Here is a 21,982-nt window from a genome sequence, read left to right on the forward strand (position 1 = left end):
GAGCATGCATTTGTTGAAAAAATATGGGGCTGAGGGAGTGCTTACTATTTCCTACTTGATTAATTTTTGCCATCTAGAGTTCTTCAGTTCAAGGATCCTCATCATTTTCTCTCTCTTGACAATCCCTGGTTTAATATCCTTTTACATGTCTACTTATTTCTATGGTGTAGGATGGGTTGAATTAGGAGTAGAACCTGTAGTTGTAGTGGCAACCAGCAGGAAAGAGAATTATAAGCCAAGAAGAAAATAGGAAGAAATAGAGAATGCACCAAGATTTAGTTTGGCCTAGTAGCCTACATCCATGGGAAGAGAGGGAAAAATAACCATTATGAGAACAAAAGATACATGATTGACCTCAGACTCACAACAAAATGTCCACTCTAACACAACTTAATCCACACAACAGATAACTTAAATAAGCAAAAAACCCAATTATATCAGAATTTCACACAAGCACCTCTTCCTCCCATAAATACGTGTAAGTCCCCAAAATTGATCAACATTACAAATATACCCCTATTATCTTCCAACACCCTTCCTGAAAGAAAACCCAAATACAATATATCTCTCTACACCCTCCCTCAAAATCAAGGTGGGGAAACCAGCTTGAGTTTTTAAGTAAGGATGTTGAAGCAACCTCCATGAAAATAGGTGTAGTATTGAAGTAGCAACCATGAAACTTGAGATGTTGTAGTAGCCTCATAGAGACCAAAGTTGGATGTTAGAAAGCTGAATAAGGTAACAAAGTGATATGAACTCATGTCAGAAGGCCAGAATAGAGCTAAGTCATGATCTAATAATCATCAAACTGAAGCTGGCCAATGGAAAACCAACACATATCATGTCAAAGGATTGAAGCTAGCCATTAAAAGGCCAATCAAAATCATTGAACTGAAGTACCAACCATGCCAAACAACTAGATTCGTAGAAATGCTAACAAAATTATTTAAAGGAGTTGGCTAGTGGAAAGCCAACTATGGTGAACTCCATAAACCAAAGTAAAGAATTAGAGTTGGGCAACGGAAAGCCAACTGTGAACGCCATAAACCAAATTAAGGAATTGGAGTTGACCAGTGGAAATCTAACTAGATAGAGTGGATCAAAATACCAGGTCACCTAAGGAGATCAAAACTCCAAGGATTTCGCCAACAATAACTCAAAACTGATGAGCATAATAAAGGATCATTGCTGAAACATTTCATCAAACATCTTCCATGCAAAACATTTATAAGGTAAACAAACCAAATAATAATTGATGGTCAACGGATCAAGGTTTAAAATGTCGATGTCGGTTGTCCAAATATAAGAAACATGTCGGAAATGTTGGAAACATCGTATGAAAATACTGTAAAAATTATAGACATGTTGGAAACATTGTAAAATATGCAAAATATACAATGATAAAAGAAGCATAGGCACAGTTTTTTAAATTATTATCTTGTTCCAAATCATCCTCTTCTTCCTCCCCCTCCTTCCTCCTCATTTCCCTCTTCTTAAGGAGGCTTATGCCTCTTACATTCTGAACTACACCTCACGCCTCTAGGTAGTGGAACGCCTCGTGTCACCTCCACATTTTAAAACATTGGTGAAGAGTTGGTGGTCTGCTTGTGATAAGGAGGGGACAGGGTCCCATATCATGGCAAGAAAGCTTAAAGAAGTGAAGGATAAGATCAAGGCCTGGAGAAGCTCAACCTACAGAAGCATTGAGAGGAGAGCTTTTGAATATAATTTTGGAGGTGGACACCAGGGAAGAAAATGGTAGTCTTTCTTCTTTTTTATTTAATAAATTTTATTTTACTATAAAAGAAAAGGAATAAAAGGGTAGTTGTCCTAAAGAAGAGAAGTAAAAGAGAGCAAAGGCTAAGGCCCTCTACAACAAGGAAGCATTAAATGTAGAAATCAAGTGGCACCGGCATGCCAAAGTGTCTTGGTTGAGGGAGGGAGATGGCAACACAATTTTTTTTTCACAAACTTTCTAATTCCAGACACAGAGAACTTTATTTCAAGCCTTGAAACTGAAGATGAAAGAGTTGAAGGTGAGAAGGAGATTAAAGACACCATTACAGGTTTCTACAAGAAGATTTTCAAAGATCCTCAATGCAATGGACCCAATGTGGAAGTTGACCTGTTTGACAAAATCTCTGATCAGCCCAAGGTCCACCTTGAATGCCGATTTGATGAACAGAAGTGTGGGATAGATGCTGATAGGGCCTCAAGTTTGGACTGTTTCCCCACCTCCTTCAAAAAAATTGTTGGTCGTTTATTAAGGGGGACATTATGACTCAGGTTCTCACATCAATGTAACCTTGAAGAGGAGCCTTAATGTCACTGCCATTGCCCTTGTTCCGAAGAAAGGTGGTGCTTTCCAACTGAAAGATTTTAGATCAATAGTTTCACTGGGAGCTTTTATAAAATAGTGTCTAAAGTTTTGGCAGAGTGGATGAAACTAATGCTACATATTATTTCATGTTCTCAAGGTGCTTTCTAGTTTCTTCCTTGGCAGACAAATCTTAGATGGGATTCTCATTGCTAACAAGATAATTGACTCCAGGAATTGTGATGGTACTCCAGGATTGATTTGCAAATGGTATGTGACCATGCCAATTAGGGCCATGCTGATAATGTCTTCCAGAAAATGAATTTTGACAGTAAGTGATGTACTTGGATTAAGGTGTGCATATCGATCATGAGCTTCTCCATCTTAGTTAATCTGCCCCCAATTTTTTTTTTAATAGTCAGAGAGGCCTTCAGCAGGGGATCCCCTATTCCCCTCCTATTTATTTGTGTTACCAAAATTTTGGCCAAATTCACTAAGGGCTTATTCGTTTCCTCCTCTTATCTCTTAAGAGGAATCTTTTAACTTTAAGAGAAAAATGGTTGTTCGTTTCCTCTTATCTCTTATCTCATAAAGTGCAATCATACAACTTTTTGTTTTCCAACGATACCCCCAAAAAGACAAACAAAAACTCTAATATATGGGGTCAAAATAGATATTTGATAATTTTCAGAATTCAGAACAACATTCTCTACATTTAGAGTTCAGAGGAAAGAAAAGTTCACCAATACCAATATACCTCTTAATGTAATTATTGCACTTTCAGATGTCAAACTTCAGAGAAAACGAACAAGTCCTAATTGAGCTACAGGAGCAGGGCTGATTTCAGGCTTTAGGGCAAACCTGAGTAGCAAAGACCAAAGAGTTCATTCTCCTCCAATTTCATGACATTTTTTCGAGATCTTGTAGAATTGTAAAGTTGTACACTAGCATTCTGAGACCTATTACACTATTTTTTAAAGAGAAGAAAAATACTTTTGATAAATTTAATAATAATAATTATTATTATTATATAGCAATATAAATTTAATTTAATGATAATAGGAGTTCAAATCAGGATATACTTAGGGTTTGAGACCAAGAAATAACTCAAAATAACCTCTTCCTTACCTTGGTTCAATAATCTAAAATGAGGGAGAGATTGAGGAGGATGTTGCCTATAGAATTAGAGTAGGATGGGCAAAATGGATAGGTGCATCTGGAGTGTTATGTAATAGGTGAAAACCACTTTGGCTAGAGAGAATGCTTCATAAAATGATTGTAAATGCTACAATGCTGTATGGAGTAGAATGTTGGGCAGGATTCATATAGTCAACCCCATATAATTGGGACAAGGCTTAGATGATGATGAAAAATATTTCCATTACCTAGAGGCGTGACACAGTTCAGAATGCAAGAGGCGTAAGCCTCCTTAAGAGGAGGAGAAAGAAGGAGGAGGACGGGATCTCATCTTGTTTTCTTGTTTCATTTTTATGAAAAATATCTTGTATTAAGAAGAATGGAGATGCATAACACTAGCTGAAAGGGGAGTCCTGTTGAGTTTGGTATTAAGAAGAATGCCTGTTATTATAGATTTCTTATTGGTATTTTATATATTTATTCCTTGATTTGTAATACCTTTGGTATCTACCACTAGATTGATAGTTGTGATACTTTTGCTTTTAAACAGGGGATGTGAATCCACAACCATGTTGGGTTATTATGCTTGAGGTACATACTCTATCTTGAGCTATTTCAAATCTATGGTATGGTCTTTATTCTTGGTGTTAACCTGTCTACCTGTTTAAGGACAAACTATATTTCAATTTGCCATTAGTTAATCTAGAAATTTAAATTTCTGAAATTGCTTAATGGAGTATGGTCGCTGCTCCTCACTTAGTCCTTCATTCTATGTTGCTTTGTGAAATATGGAGCATCTTTTTTTTAAAGGTTTGAAGTGGAGAATCTGTTTCCCAATAAAGTACATGAAATTGTAATATAGGTGCATGCAACTGGATTGGGTCTTCAACAGCCTTTTTTGGTTAATGCTTATAATATGGCCTTACTGAAATTTTAGCTTAAAATAAATTGAAAACTCCAATTTGCAATATTTGGTTAGATCTGTTGAATGGATTTGAAATTTGATTGGCCAAATTTAAAAAAATTTTCTAACCCAAAGGCCTTAGCTATGCCCTCATCTCTTGTCAATATGTTGCCATTCCATTCCAATTTCAGCATTGAGTTTTTCCTCTTTCTCCCAATTGCTAACATATGAAAAAAACTGGTAATACCATCCCCATCCCTTAGCCATTGACATCTAAGTAACCTCCTCTTTTCTTAAAATGGCTTCTAGATCCCTTTTCAACCCCCATCTCTCTTTCCTATCTTCCGAATTCAAACTTCTCTCAACTTCCATACCATTCATCTCCTCTATTCTACCGAGGATTTCCTGTTTTCTTTCTTCGATCCTTCCAAAAATCTCTTTATTCCAAACCTTAATTCTTGCTTTCAACATCTGTAGTTTCTTATAGAATCTATAACCCTTCCACCTGAACTCCACTTGATCCTCCTCCCACCACTCCCTTCACCTTTAGTAAGAAATCAGGGTGCAATAGCCACATATTCTCAAATTTGAAAAGGCAAGGGCCACCTCTCCCCCCCACCCCCACCCTCTCTTAGGATAGACTTATTAGGCAATGGCCTGAAATTGGTCTAGTAGAAATATGCTGAATTCAAAAATATGAACATAAAAAGTAGTTTCTTGAAGAGAGAAGGAAGAGAGAAGGAGAAGAAGAGATCTTGAAAAGAAAAGAGAGCAATAATCTGGCCGCCCCCTTCACTTATTATTTATACTAAAAATATAAGAGCAGTACAAAGATAACTATGCCCTTTTAGGGTGGCATTACATAAAACAGCATATATAAGACTCAAAAACATAATAAAATTTGGACTCACATAACTACTGTGGTCCCCACCTCCTATCTACCAACTAACATAAAACATCTACTCATAAAACAACACAAAACTGATTAATCTTCAACACTCCCCCTCAAGTTGGGAGTAAATGTCACACATTCCCAACTTGCGTAGATCATGTTCAAACTTGTTCTTTGCCACCCCTTTAGTGAGAATATCAACCAACTGCAACTTTGAAGAGATATAAGGCAAGCAGACTTCTCCGGCTGTTACCCTTTCTCTTATGAACTATCTATCAACTTCAATGCATTTTGTCCTATCATGCTGAATTGGATTGTGGGCAATATTGATTGTAGCCTGATTGTCACAGTACAACATCATAGGTTCCTCTGCTTTCACCCCAATCTCACTAAAAAGAGATCTAACCCAAAGAAGTTCTGAGACACCATGAGCCATGGATCTATACTCAGCCTCTATACTTGACCTTGCCACAACCGTTTGCTTCTTACTCTTCCATGAGATCAAGTTTCCACTTAGAAAGGTACACACTCCTGATGTAGGCCTCCTGTCATCTAAGCACCCTGCCCAGTCTGCATTTGTATAGGATTCTAGCTTCAGATTTTCATGATTTGAGAAAAGAATGCCTCTGCTAGGTTGCTTTTTCAGATATGTAAGTATTCTCTCAATAGCTTCCCAGTGCTGAACCCGAGGTGCATGCATGTAGTGCCTCACAACACTGGCAGCATGGGAAACATTTGGTCGTGTCATACACAAATATAGCAGTCGGCCCACCATTCTTTGATATCTCCCCACATCTTTTACCAGCTCACCATCCACAACATTAATTCTATGATTTGGATCAATAGGAGTGTTTGCTGGTTTGGTCCCTAGCTTCTCAGTCTCCAACAGTATGTCAAGTATAAACTTTCTCTGAGAGATTAAGGTCCCATGCTTGGATCTTGCAACTTCAATCCCCAGGAAGTATTTGAGTTCACTAAGATCTTTGATCTCAAATTCTTGCTGCAATGATTTTTTGAGATCATCGATCTCCTCTAGATCATTTCTTGTAACCACTATATCATCCACATACACAATCAGAATTGTCACCATAGCATCTCTCCTCTTTACAAAGAGGGTGTGATCAGACTGGGTTTGAATGTACCCAAAACGGATAAGTTCCCCTCTGAACCTATCAAACCAAGCCATAGGTGACTATTTTAGGCCATACAATGATTTTCTGAGTTTGCACACCTTTCTTTTACCAACATTTTCATAAAAACTTGTTGGAATGTCCATGTATGCCTCCTCCTGTAAATCACCACTGAGGAAAACATTTTTAACATCAAGTTGAAACAAGGGCCATGAATAGGTGGCTGCCAGAGATAAAAGAATATGAACTGAACTCATCTTATCTACAAGTGCAAAGGTTTCCAGATAATCAACACCATAGGTCTGAATATACCCTTTTGCTACCAACGTTGCCTTATACCTCTCTATCTTGCCATTGAACCTGTACTTTATAGTGAATACCCATCTACATCCAACTGTCTTCTTGTCTAGAGGGAGATCAACTATTTCCCAAGTTTGATTTTTAACCAAGGTCTCTATCTCTTCTTGCATGGTTGTTTTCCACTCAGGTTTGGAAAGAGTCTTAGTGACATTTCTAGGTATAGACACAAAACCCAGGGAAGAAAGGAAAGCTCGGTAGGAGGGTGATAAGGCACTATAGGAAAGATGGTGTGGTTGGCTCCTACACTTTGTTGTCCATTTGGAAGGCTAGAGCTAGTTGTATCTTTCTTACTCATAAGCTGTCTAAACATCTCCAATTTTGTTCTCATTGCTGCTACTGCAATGGATTCCCAATCAGTTTGGGAAAGAAGGGCCGAAGAGTCTCCTGTAGTTGCCACATTTGCATTTCCCTTCTTATTCCTTATCCGGGCAGGCATAAGATTTGGATGAAGCTTCCAACAAATATCCCTATTTTGCTTAGGCTTCTTACAATAATCACACACCAAGTCCTTCTTATCTTCCCTTCTAGTCTCACTACTCCCCCTATCTCCATTTGGCTTAGGTTTGGTTGTACTAACCATAGCCGACTAGTCAATCCCAAGCTGTCTCAGCATGACATTCCTACTGCTCTCCTCTCTAGAAACAAAGGCATAGTTTTGAGAGGGTGTCACACTCTCCCTAGAAAGAATATGCTGCCTAGCAATGCCAAATTCAGGGTTCAGCCCTGCCAAGAACTCAAAAACCCTATTTTTCTCTACCAGTTTTTGATAGGTTGCTACATCATTTACACTTTCCCATACCACAATTTTTAAGTGATCTATTTCCTGTCAAAGGGTTTTTAGCATGGAGAAATACAAGGTAAGGGGTTTTTCTCCCTGTTTTATGCTTATCACCTGATTCCTTAACTAACAAGCTCTGACTACCTTGTGCTTCTAAGAGTAGGTTTCAGTAACTCCATCCCAAATCTCCTTAACAGTATTAGCCATAGGAAATTTTTTCCAATATGAGATAACATAGAATTACACAGCCAGGACATTACCATGTAATTCTCCTGCACCCATCGGGAAGAATCTGTATCAGGTTTCTTCTCCTCCCTAGTGATGTATCCTAATTTTCCATGGGCACCAATAGCCATCTTGGCTGATTGTGTCCACTCTAAATAATTTTCACCATCAAGTTTTACTGTAGTAATGATTCCAAACCCAAAAATATCACTACTACCTCCAACACCCAGTCCCATGGTACCAGTGGATTTTACCTCAGTACTCCAACTCTCCATCTTATTTCAAATAGTTCAACAGTAAGAAAAAAGTAGATTAGAGATCTTCCAAAAGCAATTCAATATCACACACACAGAAATCAACCCTTCTAGAAGAAGAAAACCCTATTTGGAGAGAAATCGCTCTCCTCCCCACGCCTCCCAACAGAGGGAAGAGTGATTCGATCACTCTAGGAAGCTCAGAAAATTCCAGAAACTTAATCACCATCTTCAGAATAACAAAAGAAAACTAACAATACCTGGGCTCCCAAGATCAGATAAAAAACAAAGAGTCCGACTTTTTTGGGACTCTTCCCTCTACTCCAGTTCTTCCTGATTTTGATGCCAAACAGTAGATCACCTTCCTGATGACTAGATCCCACCAAAAAATCCAAGAACCAAGCAATCTATAGCAAATCGATCAGCCCTTTGTTACTTCATGCAATCGGCCGATCTAGGGCTGCATGAGAATGCTTCAAGAACCCTAGCCGAGGCTCTGAACCAAGTAGAAATATGCTGAATTCAAAAATATGAACAGAAAAAGTAGTTTCTTGAAGATAGAAGGAAGAGAGAAGGAGAAGAAGAGAAGAAGAGATCTTGAAAAGAAAAGAGAGCAATAATCTGGCCGCCCCCTTCACTTATTATTTATACTAAAAATATAAGAGCAGTACAAAGACAACTATGCCCTTATAGGGCGGCATAACATAAAACAGCATATATAAGACTCAAAAACATAATAAAATATGGACTCACATAACTATTGTGGTCCCCACCTCCTATCTAACAACTAACATAAAACATCTACTCATAAAACAACACAAAACTGATTAATCTTCAACAGTCTCGGTAGTCCTGTGACCACTAATCCTCACCATTCCATTTTCCAATCAGTTGTGAAAAGGAATCTGTCTAACTTGCAGCAAGTGGGGACTTCTTGAATATTTGACTAAGTAAAATTTTCCCTTTGAATAGGTAGGTCCTGCAACTCAAAGGTTTGTACAAAGAAGTTAAACTTCCTCATACTCAATGTAATCTGATGGTTTGGGTTGTTTGATTCACTTAAGAATCTTATGACATTAAAATCTCCCCCCAAACACCAAGGACCATCCCATAAACCTCTCACTGCTGCTAACTCCTCCCCAAGTCCCTCCCTTTCCTTATAAGAGGTGGGTCCATACACATTAGTTAAAACCCATTCCCAATCATCCACTCTCCTCTTTAGCTTTATGGACACTGAATACTTCCCAAATCCCAATTAACTCCTCAGTACACTCCAATTCTACATTTTTCCACAAAGTTATAATTCCCCTTGATGCTCCCCAAGATTGTGCGTATGTCCAACTTACATCTCTAGCTGACCATATACTTCTCACCCATTTCCTATCTAATTTGGACAGCTTAGATCCTTGAATAAACACAATGTCTGGTTTTTCTCTTCTCAACAGATCCCTAATCACTCCCCTCTTTCTTGAGCTTCCTAACCCTCTTACATTCCAGCTTATCAATTTCATGGACACCAAAAACAAATGCACCCTGAGTAGACAATTCCACTCACCATTTCTTCCTCTCCTTTCTTCCAACTCTCCCTTTATCATAATCCACCTCACTTAACTTTTTCTTTCTCTGTTTTTTTACTCCATCACCTCTAATGTCTAAACCTAGACTCCTCTAGTTCAGGTCATCCTGTGCCAATAGATTTTTTTCTCACTAGCATATAATCTCTTTAAGGTTACATTAGTTTTCCTCCATGAAAGGTTTAAAATGTTGGTGTTAGTGGAAATATTGGTCATCCAAATATAGGAAACATGTTGGAAATGTCAGAAATATTGTAAAAATTATAGACATGGTGGAAACATTGTAAAATATGCAAAAATATAGAATGATATTTTATAAAATGATAAAAGAAACATAAACAAACCTTTTTAAATTGTTCTTCTTCCAAATCATTAAACAAAGCTAAGAAACTAAGGTTATAAACAAAAGTTGTCCTGTGAACCTTAAGATTCAAAGCTTCATGATAGAATGAGTTAAAGAAAAATTTGAACTATGTAAATGGTTGTAATAGATCAATTAAATAATCTATTACACAAACAAAAAATATTATTTTACTTTGTGTTTCATGTTTGAAATGAATATTAAGCTAGCTCAAAGTGGTAATCATGTAAGTTAAGCAGGAAATAATATTGTTACTCTGCATATTTACAATATTGTCACCAACTTATGTTATAATACTGTCTCTTGTACTCCACAGTGTTGGTAGTGTTCACTGGGAAATATGTTGATTCCAGTAAAATTTCATGTCACTATCCATGGAAGTGGAGATGTGAATATGTCATTGAAGCCATCTCTTGTACTCCACATAGTGCTGGTAGTGTTCATTGCGGAATGTGTCAATTCCGGTAAAATTTTGTCTCGCTACCCATGGAAATGGAAATATGTTGTGGAAATATTAGGGAAATTAGGGACATTTTAAACCATGCCTTCTTGGTGAGGTACACTTGGAGTCGAGATGGTGATTAAACGATTTCTTGTTATAGTACCAAAAACTGGTACGGTGGAATGAAATTTGCCTTTGCTAGGAATCCTTGTATTTCAACAAACATCTCCTACATGTTTCTGAACATATATTAGGTATATTTTGTTTTTCATGCAAACACAAATAACCTACTTACCTTTGCATTTACAGGTGCTTGATAATCTTCCACATGATCTTATCTATTCCAAAAATCAAGTTTCTCCCTGGACAGAAGTCTGGCTTGAAAAGAGACATGATAGGTATGCAATGCATAATTATATTTTGACACCTTGCATATTTGTATTTTTCAGTCATTAACAGATCAGTACCATTTTATTTATTTGTGAAAATGAATCATATATTACAAGAGTACAGTACACTTCCTCGTATAAGCAACTTCTTTTTTTGATAAAAATTGACAGAATTTGTGTTGAAAATCACAACAGAGACCTGGCTTGCCCAAAAAAGCAACTAGTGCAATACAAAGAAGCAACATAGAAGTGGCCATACATAACCATGACAACAATAAATACCTAGTTACAATAGGGCCCGTGGACCTGGCATCCTGCAATCACACCCTTGTCTAGTTACTCCTGCCCTGGCTAAACTATCACTAGGGAATTGACTGACCTGGGAATCCACCTGAACAGCAGTTTAGGCTTCTACCCAACAAAGAGGCTTCCCAGACCAAAACCTCATAAAAGCAACTTTACTGAGCCTCTTGGTTCATACATCCTTTATCTCACTTTCTAAACACATCCCCTTGCTACTTTGGTAGGATAGGGCCCTGGTACATGTTAGTGCAAATGTTCAATATTCTGTTTGGTTATGACACCATATTGCATCGCATTATTCTAATCAAGAATCTTTAAATGTCATTTGTTTGATAGGGGTGAGACTTACCTCATCCAATCAGAAACAGGAAAAGAATTATAAGTGAGCTCAATATAACTGATCCCTATAGACCCCTTGCTTAGCTAGATACTTAGCTATTCAATTAGCCGATCTCTTCTCCCATTGTACACTCACTATCATATTTCTGGTTAACCATTTAACCTTCTTGATTTCATCCCTATAACCCCAAATAACAGTCCCCAGCTTCTGTAGTAGTGTAGCCATCCCACTGTTAGACAGTTTTGTATGCCCTTAGCTCCAATCAGTTTGATGTACTTATGACATTTATTGTAAATGAATAAAGTGCATATTTGATTCATATTCCTGTGGTGTGTTTCTGTGTAGTACCCTTAAACCGGACACTTATGAGACTCGTGTTAGTTTAGAACGTTCACAGCCAGTGGGTTGGTCTGGGGAGACCTATCTTGACAAGGCTGACACTGATGTGCCGCCAAGTCGGTTGGGGTGGCCTGTCTCTACCACCAGGGTGAGACCCGAGGTACATTCAATGTAGGATTAATTGAATCTTTGAACCGGACCAGATTTTCAGTATTGCCCTAGACCTTAGAGATTGATGGGCAAAATAGGAAAGTTACACCTGACCCCTAGACTCGAATATGATACTGCACTAGGTGTCGGATTGGGCTGTCTTTGATATGCCAATCAGTGAGATCCTTAGCAGGGGTAAAAAACTAGATATGTTGGGACAGTTTGAGAATTCATCTGAGTGGGTGATCATAATGACAGGATCAGCCCCTTTGTCAAACAAAGGTAATGATTAGGGATGCACTCTCTCTGATGGAAACCAAGACTGCCGGTAGCCGATTTCAATCGTTGAGATTTGTTTTGCAAAATATATTTTATATGAGATTTAAAAGTATATATTATGGTTTCCAAACGTTTGCAAAATGTTTAAATTCTCGAGATCTATGTGAGTAGAGAGTGCAGCACTGTTCCTTGCAGCCGAGGGAGAGGTCATCTCTTGTCGGACAGTGTTTGATCATTATGGGCTGAGAGGTTAAGTGTAAGACCATTTAGGGTAATACCTGATGGGCTAATCTTGCATTTGCCCATAGTCCCTGGGTGTTACAAGGTGGGTTGGCCCAGGGACCACTTAGGGTAAGTGTTGGGCCCATAGAGCCCATGTGATGGGTTTCGGGGGGTGCACTGTCCATAACAGTGTATTTGGCTAGGCCTTGTAACAAAGGCTGGGCTGAACCCATGTAGCTGATGGGTAGATCAATGTTTGGGTCTCACGCCATACAAGGAAGCCCAACAGGGTAGTAATTTGAAAGGCTAAGTGAGCACATAACCTTATTGGGCCTGAAGCCCATTTCGAACTGGGCTCATTTGATCAGTTAAATAAGGGGCGAATTTTGAGATTGGATTAGCAGATAGGATTGGGCCTTAACCCTATCCACTCAGAGAGTCCAGATCTAAATGTGATTCAAATCTGGAAACCTCCTAATGAGATTAGGAGAAGGCTAATCTAATCTGCAAATAAGATAAGGGTTTACCCTTATCACTTAAAGGGAATTCTGATCCAAATATGATTTGGATCAGCAACTCCTAATGGGATTAGGAGCTGATCCTTTTAAGGTTATAAAAAGAGGAGCGGGTGACAGCCTTTAGACACAACAAGATCACCATCTGTGTTCAGAGCTGAAATCACAAAAAAGAGAGAATTCAGCACATCTACGAAAATTCTCTCTTGCCGCCTCCTTCCTGTCGTCGACACACCTACCAGTTCGATCTCCAGATCAGTGGGAGAAATCAAGATTGGATCTTGATATCAGTTCCTTGTGAAGGGATTGATAGGAAGCTATGCTCACGTGCCGTCCTGCTAATTCTTGCGAAGGATTAGGTTCTTGGGAAGAACACTGCTGATTCTGCTCCATCCTGCACTGTACCACCTTCAGTGGAACCAGTCTTTGAATCCTTCCTTGGGCGTGAACACCTTCGTTGGGAGATATTGTTTCTCCGTATCAGGTAATATCTCTCTCCTATTGGTTTTTGTTCAGATCTGGTTCGGTTCTTGGTTCAAGATTGTTCTTTGAAATATATGATTTTTCTAAAATAGGGAATACGATTCCCAGTAGGATGGAGAGAAATTTTTGAAATTCGCCCATTCTATTCCGCAAGATTCGGGCGTCCATACGATGGATATCTCATCCCTTCAGTGGTATCAGAGTCATGTTCAAATCTTGAACCGAATTGGATCAAATCTGAACCTGCGCAAATGGGCAGAAGGCGTTCTACCCGATTTGCACAGATATAAGGTTTTTCTGGAAAATTTGTTCCAGTTAATGGGCGATTAATCTGAAATTAAATTTTATAAATCTGATTATTATTTAGAATTGTTCTTTATAATTTTCTTGATTTTTGGGCTGTTCGTACACATGGAGATCGAAATCTTGATTGGCGCAGGGAACCTGCGCTTTTGTAGTTTCTTGATTTATTTTATTACATTTGGTTTGTAAAATAATTTTTTTTTAGAGTAAATGTATAGGCATTCGATCTGATGTAATTATAATAGAAATTAGGTTTTCTATTTGTTTTATTTTGGATCGAAGATGGCGGCACAAGGAAGGAGATTTCGCAAATGGGAAAATCGCTATCTGCAATTTGCAGTTTATGAAACTGCAAACTGTAACCTCTGTTTTGTAGGATGGATTGTACGAACAACCCTATCTGACTGATTCTTGATTTTCTTTTATCAGTATTTAATTTCAGATTAATTTCTTGAATTAAATCTTTAATTAAAGATCAAACCCTAGACCCATTTGAACCAGATTTGTCCAAATTGGTTGGACCGAAACTAGGGTTCGATCAAGGCTGAATGTCAACCCTATTTCTCCCACCTATGGGCCTGAGGATTGATAATTAATTGAATGTTTAATTCAGCCCAACCTGTAAAGGCCCAGTTTTAAATTGTTAAAACTGCTAAAAGCTCGCTTCGCAAATAAAGCTATATGGACCAAATTTGCTAAAAGCTCGCTTCGCAAATAAAGCTATATGGACCAAATTGATCAACCCTAATTTTGGCCCATATACCTAGATAATATTAATGGTTAATATTATGGGCTTTAAAATGGGCTTTACAAATATTAATTGATTGGATCAATTCTTTCCTGCATGTGATGTATGGATATGATGTGCTACGTTCATGGGCCATAAGTGCTTGGCCCATTCTGATTCGATAGTGGCTCTTGCGTACGCCATGGCTGAATGCACATCATTGCCATGGTGTCCCTACGGGTCATTGGATGACCTCCCTCAGTGGTGGGCCCCACACCTCCTGAAGAGGATACGTGCAGAACCCTAGCCGTTTTTGGCCCACCAAAATCTGGCTTTATGAAAGTCAGTGAGAGCCCTTTGGTTTGACCTAAATCAAACTAGGACCTAAATCATGCTAATGATGTGCACTCACATGCAAATATGAGTGCATGTGATAGGGAGATTCATGTGATGAACTCTCTAAAGGCCTTCCATCATTAGCATGAGGATGGGTCCTTCAGTAATGAGGAACCGCACCAGAAAATGGGCTATCCATTTGCTTTTGGGCTTGTCTAAGTGTTTCATAAGATGATAGGGGCGTCATAGACCGATGTGGGAGGGGCTTCACCAGAAAATGGCAACTCTCTCACGGTACCTTGGCGTTCAAGAATATGATGGGTGAGCACTCACTGGACAGAAATGTTTACCTGAAAACGGCTCTGAACCTTGTCTTACAGAGGCTAGAGGGAAAACTCATATGATGAGTGGATATAATCCTTCACAGAAAGGTGGTGGGGTTTTGCAGCTGAAACAGTTGGCTCCATGCACCCTATGTGGTTTATCACATTTTCAGAGACAAGTAGCTGTCTCCGTCACAGAGACTGCATAACTGATGTGAGTAGTTCTAAGAGAATGCATGTACTGATTGATAACACTGACTGCATAACTGATGTCTGGTCGGGTGAGACAGATATAGGAGTTTTCCAACCAACCGTTGGTGGGAAATCACATAGGGTGCGTGAAGCCAACTGTTTCAGCTGCAAAACCCCACCACCTTTCTGTAACGGATCATATTCACTCATTGTATGAGTTTCCCTTTGGCCTCTGTCAGACAAGGTTCAGAGCCGTTTTCAGGTAAAACTTTCTGTCCAGTGAGTGCTCACCCATCATATTCAGGTTACGCCAAGGTACCGTGAGAGAGTTCCCATTTTCTGGTGAAGCCCCTCCCACATCGGTCTATGACGCCTCTATCATCTTATGAAACACTCTGATAGATCCAACAGCAAATGGATAGCCCAATTTTATGGTGCGTTTCCTCATTACTGAAGGACCCATCATTGTGCTAATGACGGAAGGCCTTTAGAGAGTCCATCACATGGATCTCCCTATCACATGCACCCATATATGCTGGAGAGAACAAAATTACGTCCTAGTTTATTTTAGGTCAAACCAGAGTGGCTCCCACTGACTTTCATAAAGTCAGATTTCTGGTGGGCCTTAATCGGCTAAGGTTTCCGCACGCGTCCCTTTTCAGGGTTTGTGGGGCCCACCATGCAAGGAAGGGGTCATCCAATGACCTTAGGGGACACCATGGCAATGATGTGCATTCAGCCATGGTGTGCGTAAGAGCCACTAACGATTCATCATGAGTCAAGTGCTTATGGCTCATGGTCGCAGCATATCATACATCCACCCATCACATGGAATGGAAGAAATTGATCCAATCAAAATAATTATTGTAAAGCCCATTAACCAGCCTATTTAAAACATAACATTAACTATTAATGCTGTCTAGGTGTATGGGCTGAATCGCAGTTAGCAGTTCGGTCCATATAGCTTTTCTCACAAGAGTGGGCTTTTGCAGTTTTAACCCTTTAAAACTGGGCTTTACAGGTGGTTCGAATTAATCCCTGAAATTGAACATTAGATTTGGAACAACAAATGTGAGAAAATTGGACTGAAAACAGTCCCCTTCGAACCCTAGATTCGGTCCAAACAGTTTTGGTCCAATCTAGTCCGAAATTGCCCGAAACTGATTTTCACAATTCAAGAGTTAATTCATGAAAGATCTGAAATTAATAATTTGATTTTAGACAATCATAAATCAAATATGGACTGTTCGCAGCACCTGCAAAACAGAGGTTAATTGCTAGGGTTGTAGTTTCACAAACTGCAAATCGCAGAATGCGATCTCTCCATCTGCAAATCTCCAGCGCCGCCTTCTTCTTCAATCAAGAAAATAAAAAATTACAAAAATCCTATTTCTATTAATTAATTACATTCTTGATCAAATCCTATACATTTAGTCTAGAAAAATAAAAGAATAAAATTATTTTACAAACCGAATTGAATGAATAAAAAAAAAAGAAGAATTGCGTAGACCATCTGCGCCAAATCTGCACTTCGATGTCTAGGTTTGAACAATCCATTAAATCAAAATAAATAAAGAGCAGTTCTAAATAAATTTTAGATTTAATAAAATCAATTTCAAATCAATCGCCCTTAACAAGAAACAATTTCTTGAAATAAAGAAAATAATCTGCGCAAATCTTGGTAGAAAAACTTCTGCCCATCTGCGCAGGTTCAGATCTGATTTTCTTGGTTTAAGATTCGAACCTATGGCTCTGATACCATTGAAAGAATGGTAGGATCCATCGTATGGACACCAAAAAGGTTGCGGAATGAGTGGGCGAATTTCAAAAATTTTCCTACCTTCTTCCAACTGGGAATCATATTCCCTAAATTTAGAATATAATATTCAAGGATCCTACTTGAACCATAATCGAACCAGATCTGAACCAAAAGACAAGGGAGGAATTATACCTGATCCAGAGAAGCAGTATCTCCCAAAGTTGGTGTTCACGCCCAAAGAGGACACCAAGATCCGCTCCTGCTGAAGATGACACAACAATCTGTGGAACGGAACCAGCAGAGTGCGTCCTACACACTGAATCTTTCACAAGAATCCTCTGGAAACACTGAGTACCAAATCTTTTCAGTTCCTTCTACAAAACTGATATCATGAACTGATTTCTTGATTTATTTTCTTCAAAGATCGAATCTTTTCAGAGAATGGCGGCGGCTGGAGGACAACTCCTGAGATGAAGATGGCGAAGATTGCTTCTCTTCTCTCTGGAGTGTATGAGATCCTATCTCAATTCGCAGTAAGTTTTCTTGCTCAAAATCCTAGGTTCGAATTCTGTTCATCCTCTTAGCATTTCTCCTCTTTTTTCTTGATTAAGAAATCTCCTAATCCTATTAGGAGTTATCCCAATCCAAATCAGCATCTGGATAGGGGATGATCTTAATCCTATCTGCAGATTAGGTTAGCTTACTCCTGATCTTATCAGGAGATTACATTATTCAAATTTGATTCGAATTTGGTCTCCTGGAGTGGATTAGGTTAAAGGCCCAATCCTTTTGCTAACCTTAATCTCAGATCCACCCCATAAGTGGGTGATCATATCAGCCTAGTCCGAAATGGGCTTTTGGCCCATTAAGTAATCAGTGCTCAATTGGTTTCCAATCTGCTGCCCAGTTGGGCTTCTTTGTATGGCGTGGGACCCAAGCATTGATCTACACACCAGCCACATGGGTTCGGCCCAGCCTTTATTACAAGGCCTAGCCGAATTCACTGAGAAGCCCAGTGAACCCCTGAGCCCATCACATGGACCCTATGGGCCCAACACTTACACTAAGTGGTCCCTGGGCCAAGCCATCTTATAAAAGCCTAGGGATTGTGGGCAGGTGCAAGATTAACCCATCAGGTATTATCCTAAATGGCCTTACATTTAACCTCTCAGCCCATAATGATCAAGCACTGTCCGACAAGAGAGGACCTCTCCCTCGGTTGCAAGGAACAATGCTGCACTCTCTACTCACATGGATCCTAGGAATTAAAACCATTTGCAAACATTTTGAAACCATACTTAAATATATATCATATATATAAATTTTGCAAAAACAAAATTCCAACGATTGAAATCAACTGCCGGCAGTTTGGTTTTCATCAGAGAGAGCGCATTCCCGATCATTACCTTTGTCCGACAAAGGGGCTGATCCTGTCACTATGATCACCCACTCAGATGAATTCTCAGACTGCCCCAACATGCCCAGGTTTTGACCCCCACTAAGGATCTCACTGATTGGCATATCAAAGACAGCCCAATCCGACACCTAGTGAAGTATCATAATCGAGTCTAGGGGTCAGGTGTAACTTTACAGTTTTGCCCATCTATCTCTAAGGTCCAGGGCAATACTGGAAATCTGGTCCGGTTCAAGGATTCGAGTAATCTCATACTGCACGTGCCTTGGGTCTTACCCTGGTGGCTGAGACAGGCCATCCCAACACTTGGCAGCACACCAGTATCAGCCTTGGCAGGATATATCTCCCCAGACTTATCCAATGGCTATGAAAATTTAAAACTAACACGAGTCTCATTAAGTGTCCAATTTTAGGGTCTTACACAGAATCATACCATACAACATGAATCAAACATGCACTTTATTTACACTAAATGTCAAAAGTACATCAAATCAGATTGAAGCTAAGGGCATACAAAACTGTCTAACAGCTCCCATTTGCACTTAGTTCCAATCCGGTACAAGCCAGAGTCCCATACTTTTCACGTGTTTCTCAAACACCTTCTGTGTCAGTGGCTTAGTCAATGGGTCAGCCGCATTATCCGCTGATGCTACCTTCTGAATTAGGACGTCCCCTCTACCAACGATCTCTCGTAGTACGTGGTACTTTCTCTAGATGTGCTTTGATTTCGAGTGGGCCCGATGCTCTTTAGCTTGGGCGATCGCTCCATTGTTGTCACACAACAACGGGATTGGTGATTTGCTGGACGGAATCACTCCCAATTCGTGAACGAATTTCTTCATCCACATGGCTTCCTTGGCAGCTTCACTTGTGGCAATGTACTCGGCCTCGGTTGTGGAATCTGTAGTGGACCCTTGTTTGCTGCTTTTCCAGCAAACAGTACACGATCCTATCGTGAAAACATATCCAGATGTAGACCTTCTATCATCCGGATCCGACTGGAAATCGGCATCTGTATACCCCTGGATCTGTAGTGAGCTACCGTTGAATACCAGACAAAACTCTTTCGTCCTTCGAAGGTACTTAAGTATGTTTTTCACAGCAGTCCAATGCTCCTGCCCTAAGTTGGCCTGGAATCTGCTCACCACATTCACTGCCTGAGCAATGTCAGGACGAGTGCACAGCATGGCATACATGATGCTTTCTACGACAGATTCATAGGGAACGTCTTTCATGCCCTTAATCTCCTCAGAGGTCTTAGGAGACATCTTCTTGGAGAGAGTGACCCCGTGCCTGAAAGGAACATTTCCTTTCTTGGAGTTCTCCATGCTGTATCTTTTAACTATCTTGTCAATGTAAGCAGATTGGGATAATCCTATTATCCGCTTCGATCTATCTCTATAGAGTCGAATACCCAATATATAGGAGGTTTCTCCAAGATCTTTCATGGAGAATTGCTGTGAAAGCCACACTTTCACCGTAGTTAACATTCCTACTGTTAGACAATTTTGTATGCCCTTAGCTTCAATCCGATTTGATGTACTTTTGTTATTTAGTGGAAATAAATAAAAGTGCATGTTTGATTCATGTTGTTTGGTTTAATTCTGTGTAAGACCTTAAAACTGGACACTTATAGAGACTCGTGTTAATTTTAAATATTCACAGCCGTTGGATAAGTCTGGGGAGATTTATCTTGCCAAGGCTGATACTGGTGTGTCACCAAGTGTTGGGATGGCCTGTCTCAGCCACCAGGGTAAGACCCGAGACACATGCAGTATGGGATTACTTGAATCCTTGAACCGGACCAGATTTTCAGTATTGCCCTGGACCTTAGAGATAGATGGGCAAAATTGGAAAGTTACACCTGACCCCTAGACTCGATTATGACATTTCACTAGGTGTCGGATCGGGCTGTCTTTGATATGCCATTCAGTGAGATCCTTAGATGGGGGTCAAAACCTGGGTATGTTGGGACAGTCTGAGAATTCATCTGAGTGGGTGATCATAGTGACAGGATCAGCCCCTTTGTCGGACAAAGGGTAATGATCGGGAAAGGCACTCTCTGATGGAAACCAAACTGTCGGCAGTTGATTTCAATCGTTGGAATTTTGTTTTGCAAAATTAATATATTTACATATATATGTACGATTTCAAAATGCTTGCAAATGGTTTTAATTCCCAGGATCCATGTGAGAGGAGAGTGCGGCGCTGTTCCTTGCAACCGAGGGAGAGGTCCTCTCTTGTCGGGCAGTGCTTGATCATTAAGGGCTGAGAGGTTAAGTGTAAGACCATTTAGGATAGTACCTGATGGGCTAATCTTGCACCTACCCACAGTCCTTGGGTTTTTATAAGATGGCTTGGCCCAGGGACCACTTAATGTAAGTGTTGGGCCCATAGGGTCCATATGATGGGCTCAGGGGTTTACTGAGTTTTTCAGTGAATTCGACTAGGCCTTGTATTAAAGGCTGGGCCGAACCCATGTGGCTGGTGTGTAGATCAATGCTTGGGTCCCACGCCATACAAAGAAGCCCAACTGGGCAGCAGATTGGAAAGTAATTAAACACTGAACACTTAATGGGCCAAAAGCCCATTTCGAGGTGGGCTGATATGAACACCCATATGGGGCGAATCTGAGATTAATGTTAGCAAAAGGATAGGGCCTTTAACCTTATCCACTCTAGGAGACCAAATTCAAATTAGATTTGAATCTGGTAACCTCCTGATAAGATCAGGAGTAAGCTAACTTAATCTGCAGATAGGATTAAGATTATCCCCTATCCAAATACTGATTTGGATTGGGATAACTCCTAACCAGGAGTTTTCTTAATTAAGAAGAAAAGAGGAAAAATAAAGAGGTGGAGAAATATCAGATTTCGAACCACCTTTTGATACACAAGGGATACCTCCTGCGAATTGAGATCAGATCTCAATTGTACTCCAGAGAGAAGAGAAGCAAGTTCAACCATCTTCGTCCCAGGAGTTATCCTCCAGCCGCCACCATTCCCTCTTGCAAGATTCGATCTTTGCAGCAAAAGGAAGTCAAGAAATCAGTTATTGACATTAGTCTTGCAAGAAAGACTGAAAAGACTCAGTGTTTAGTGTTTCCAGAGGGTTCTTGTGAAGGATCCAGTGTGTAGGACACACCCTGCTGGTTTTGTTCCATCCACAGCTATGTCATCTTCAGCAGGAACGGATCTTGGTGTATTCTTTGGGCGTGAACACCAACTTTGGGAGATACTGCTTCTCCGAATCAGGTATATTCCTCCCTTTTACCTTTTGGTTCAGATCTGGTTCGATTATGGTTCAAGTAAGATCCTTGAATATGGTATTCTAAATTTAGGGAATACGATTCCCAGTTGGAAGAAGGTAGGAAAATTTTTGAAATTCGCCCACCCATTCCGCAACCTTTTTGGTGTCCATTAGATGGATCCTACCATTCTTTCACCTACATCATTCCCAATGAGTAGAATGTCATCTACATACAGAACCAAGAAGGTAACCTTATCTCCACTGTACTTCTTGTAAACACAGGGT

General features: G+C 39.8%; 1 protein-coding gene across 1 annotated transcript in view; it reads left to right on the top strand.

Annotated features, from left to right (window-relative positions):
• LOC104586024 (NADH dehydrogenase ubiquinone complex I, assembly factor-like protein (DUF185)) overlaps window positions 1-21,982 on the top strand; it is an 87,846-nt gene that overhangs the window by 20,637 nt on the left and 45,227 nt on the right. The window contains exons 8-9 of the mRNA XM_088896869.1: window positions 4,005-4,045; window positions 10,684-10,772. Coding sequence (XP_088752995.1) covers window positions 4,005-4,045; window positions 10,684-10,772 — 130 coding nt within the window. The remainder of the gene's footprint in view (window positions 1-4,004; window positions 4,046-10,683; window positions 10,773-21,982) is intronic.

This window comes from Nelumbo nucifera, chromosome 1 (assembly GCF_055504915.1).
Source record: "Nelumbo nucifera cultivar China Antique chromosome 1, China Antique-T2T, whole genome shotgun sequence".
Taxonomy (NCBI): domain Eukaryota; kingdom Viridiplantae; phylum Streptophyta; class Magnoliopsida; order Proteales; family Nelumbonaceae; genus Nelumbo; species Nelumbo nucifera.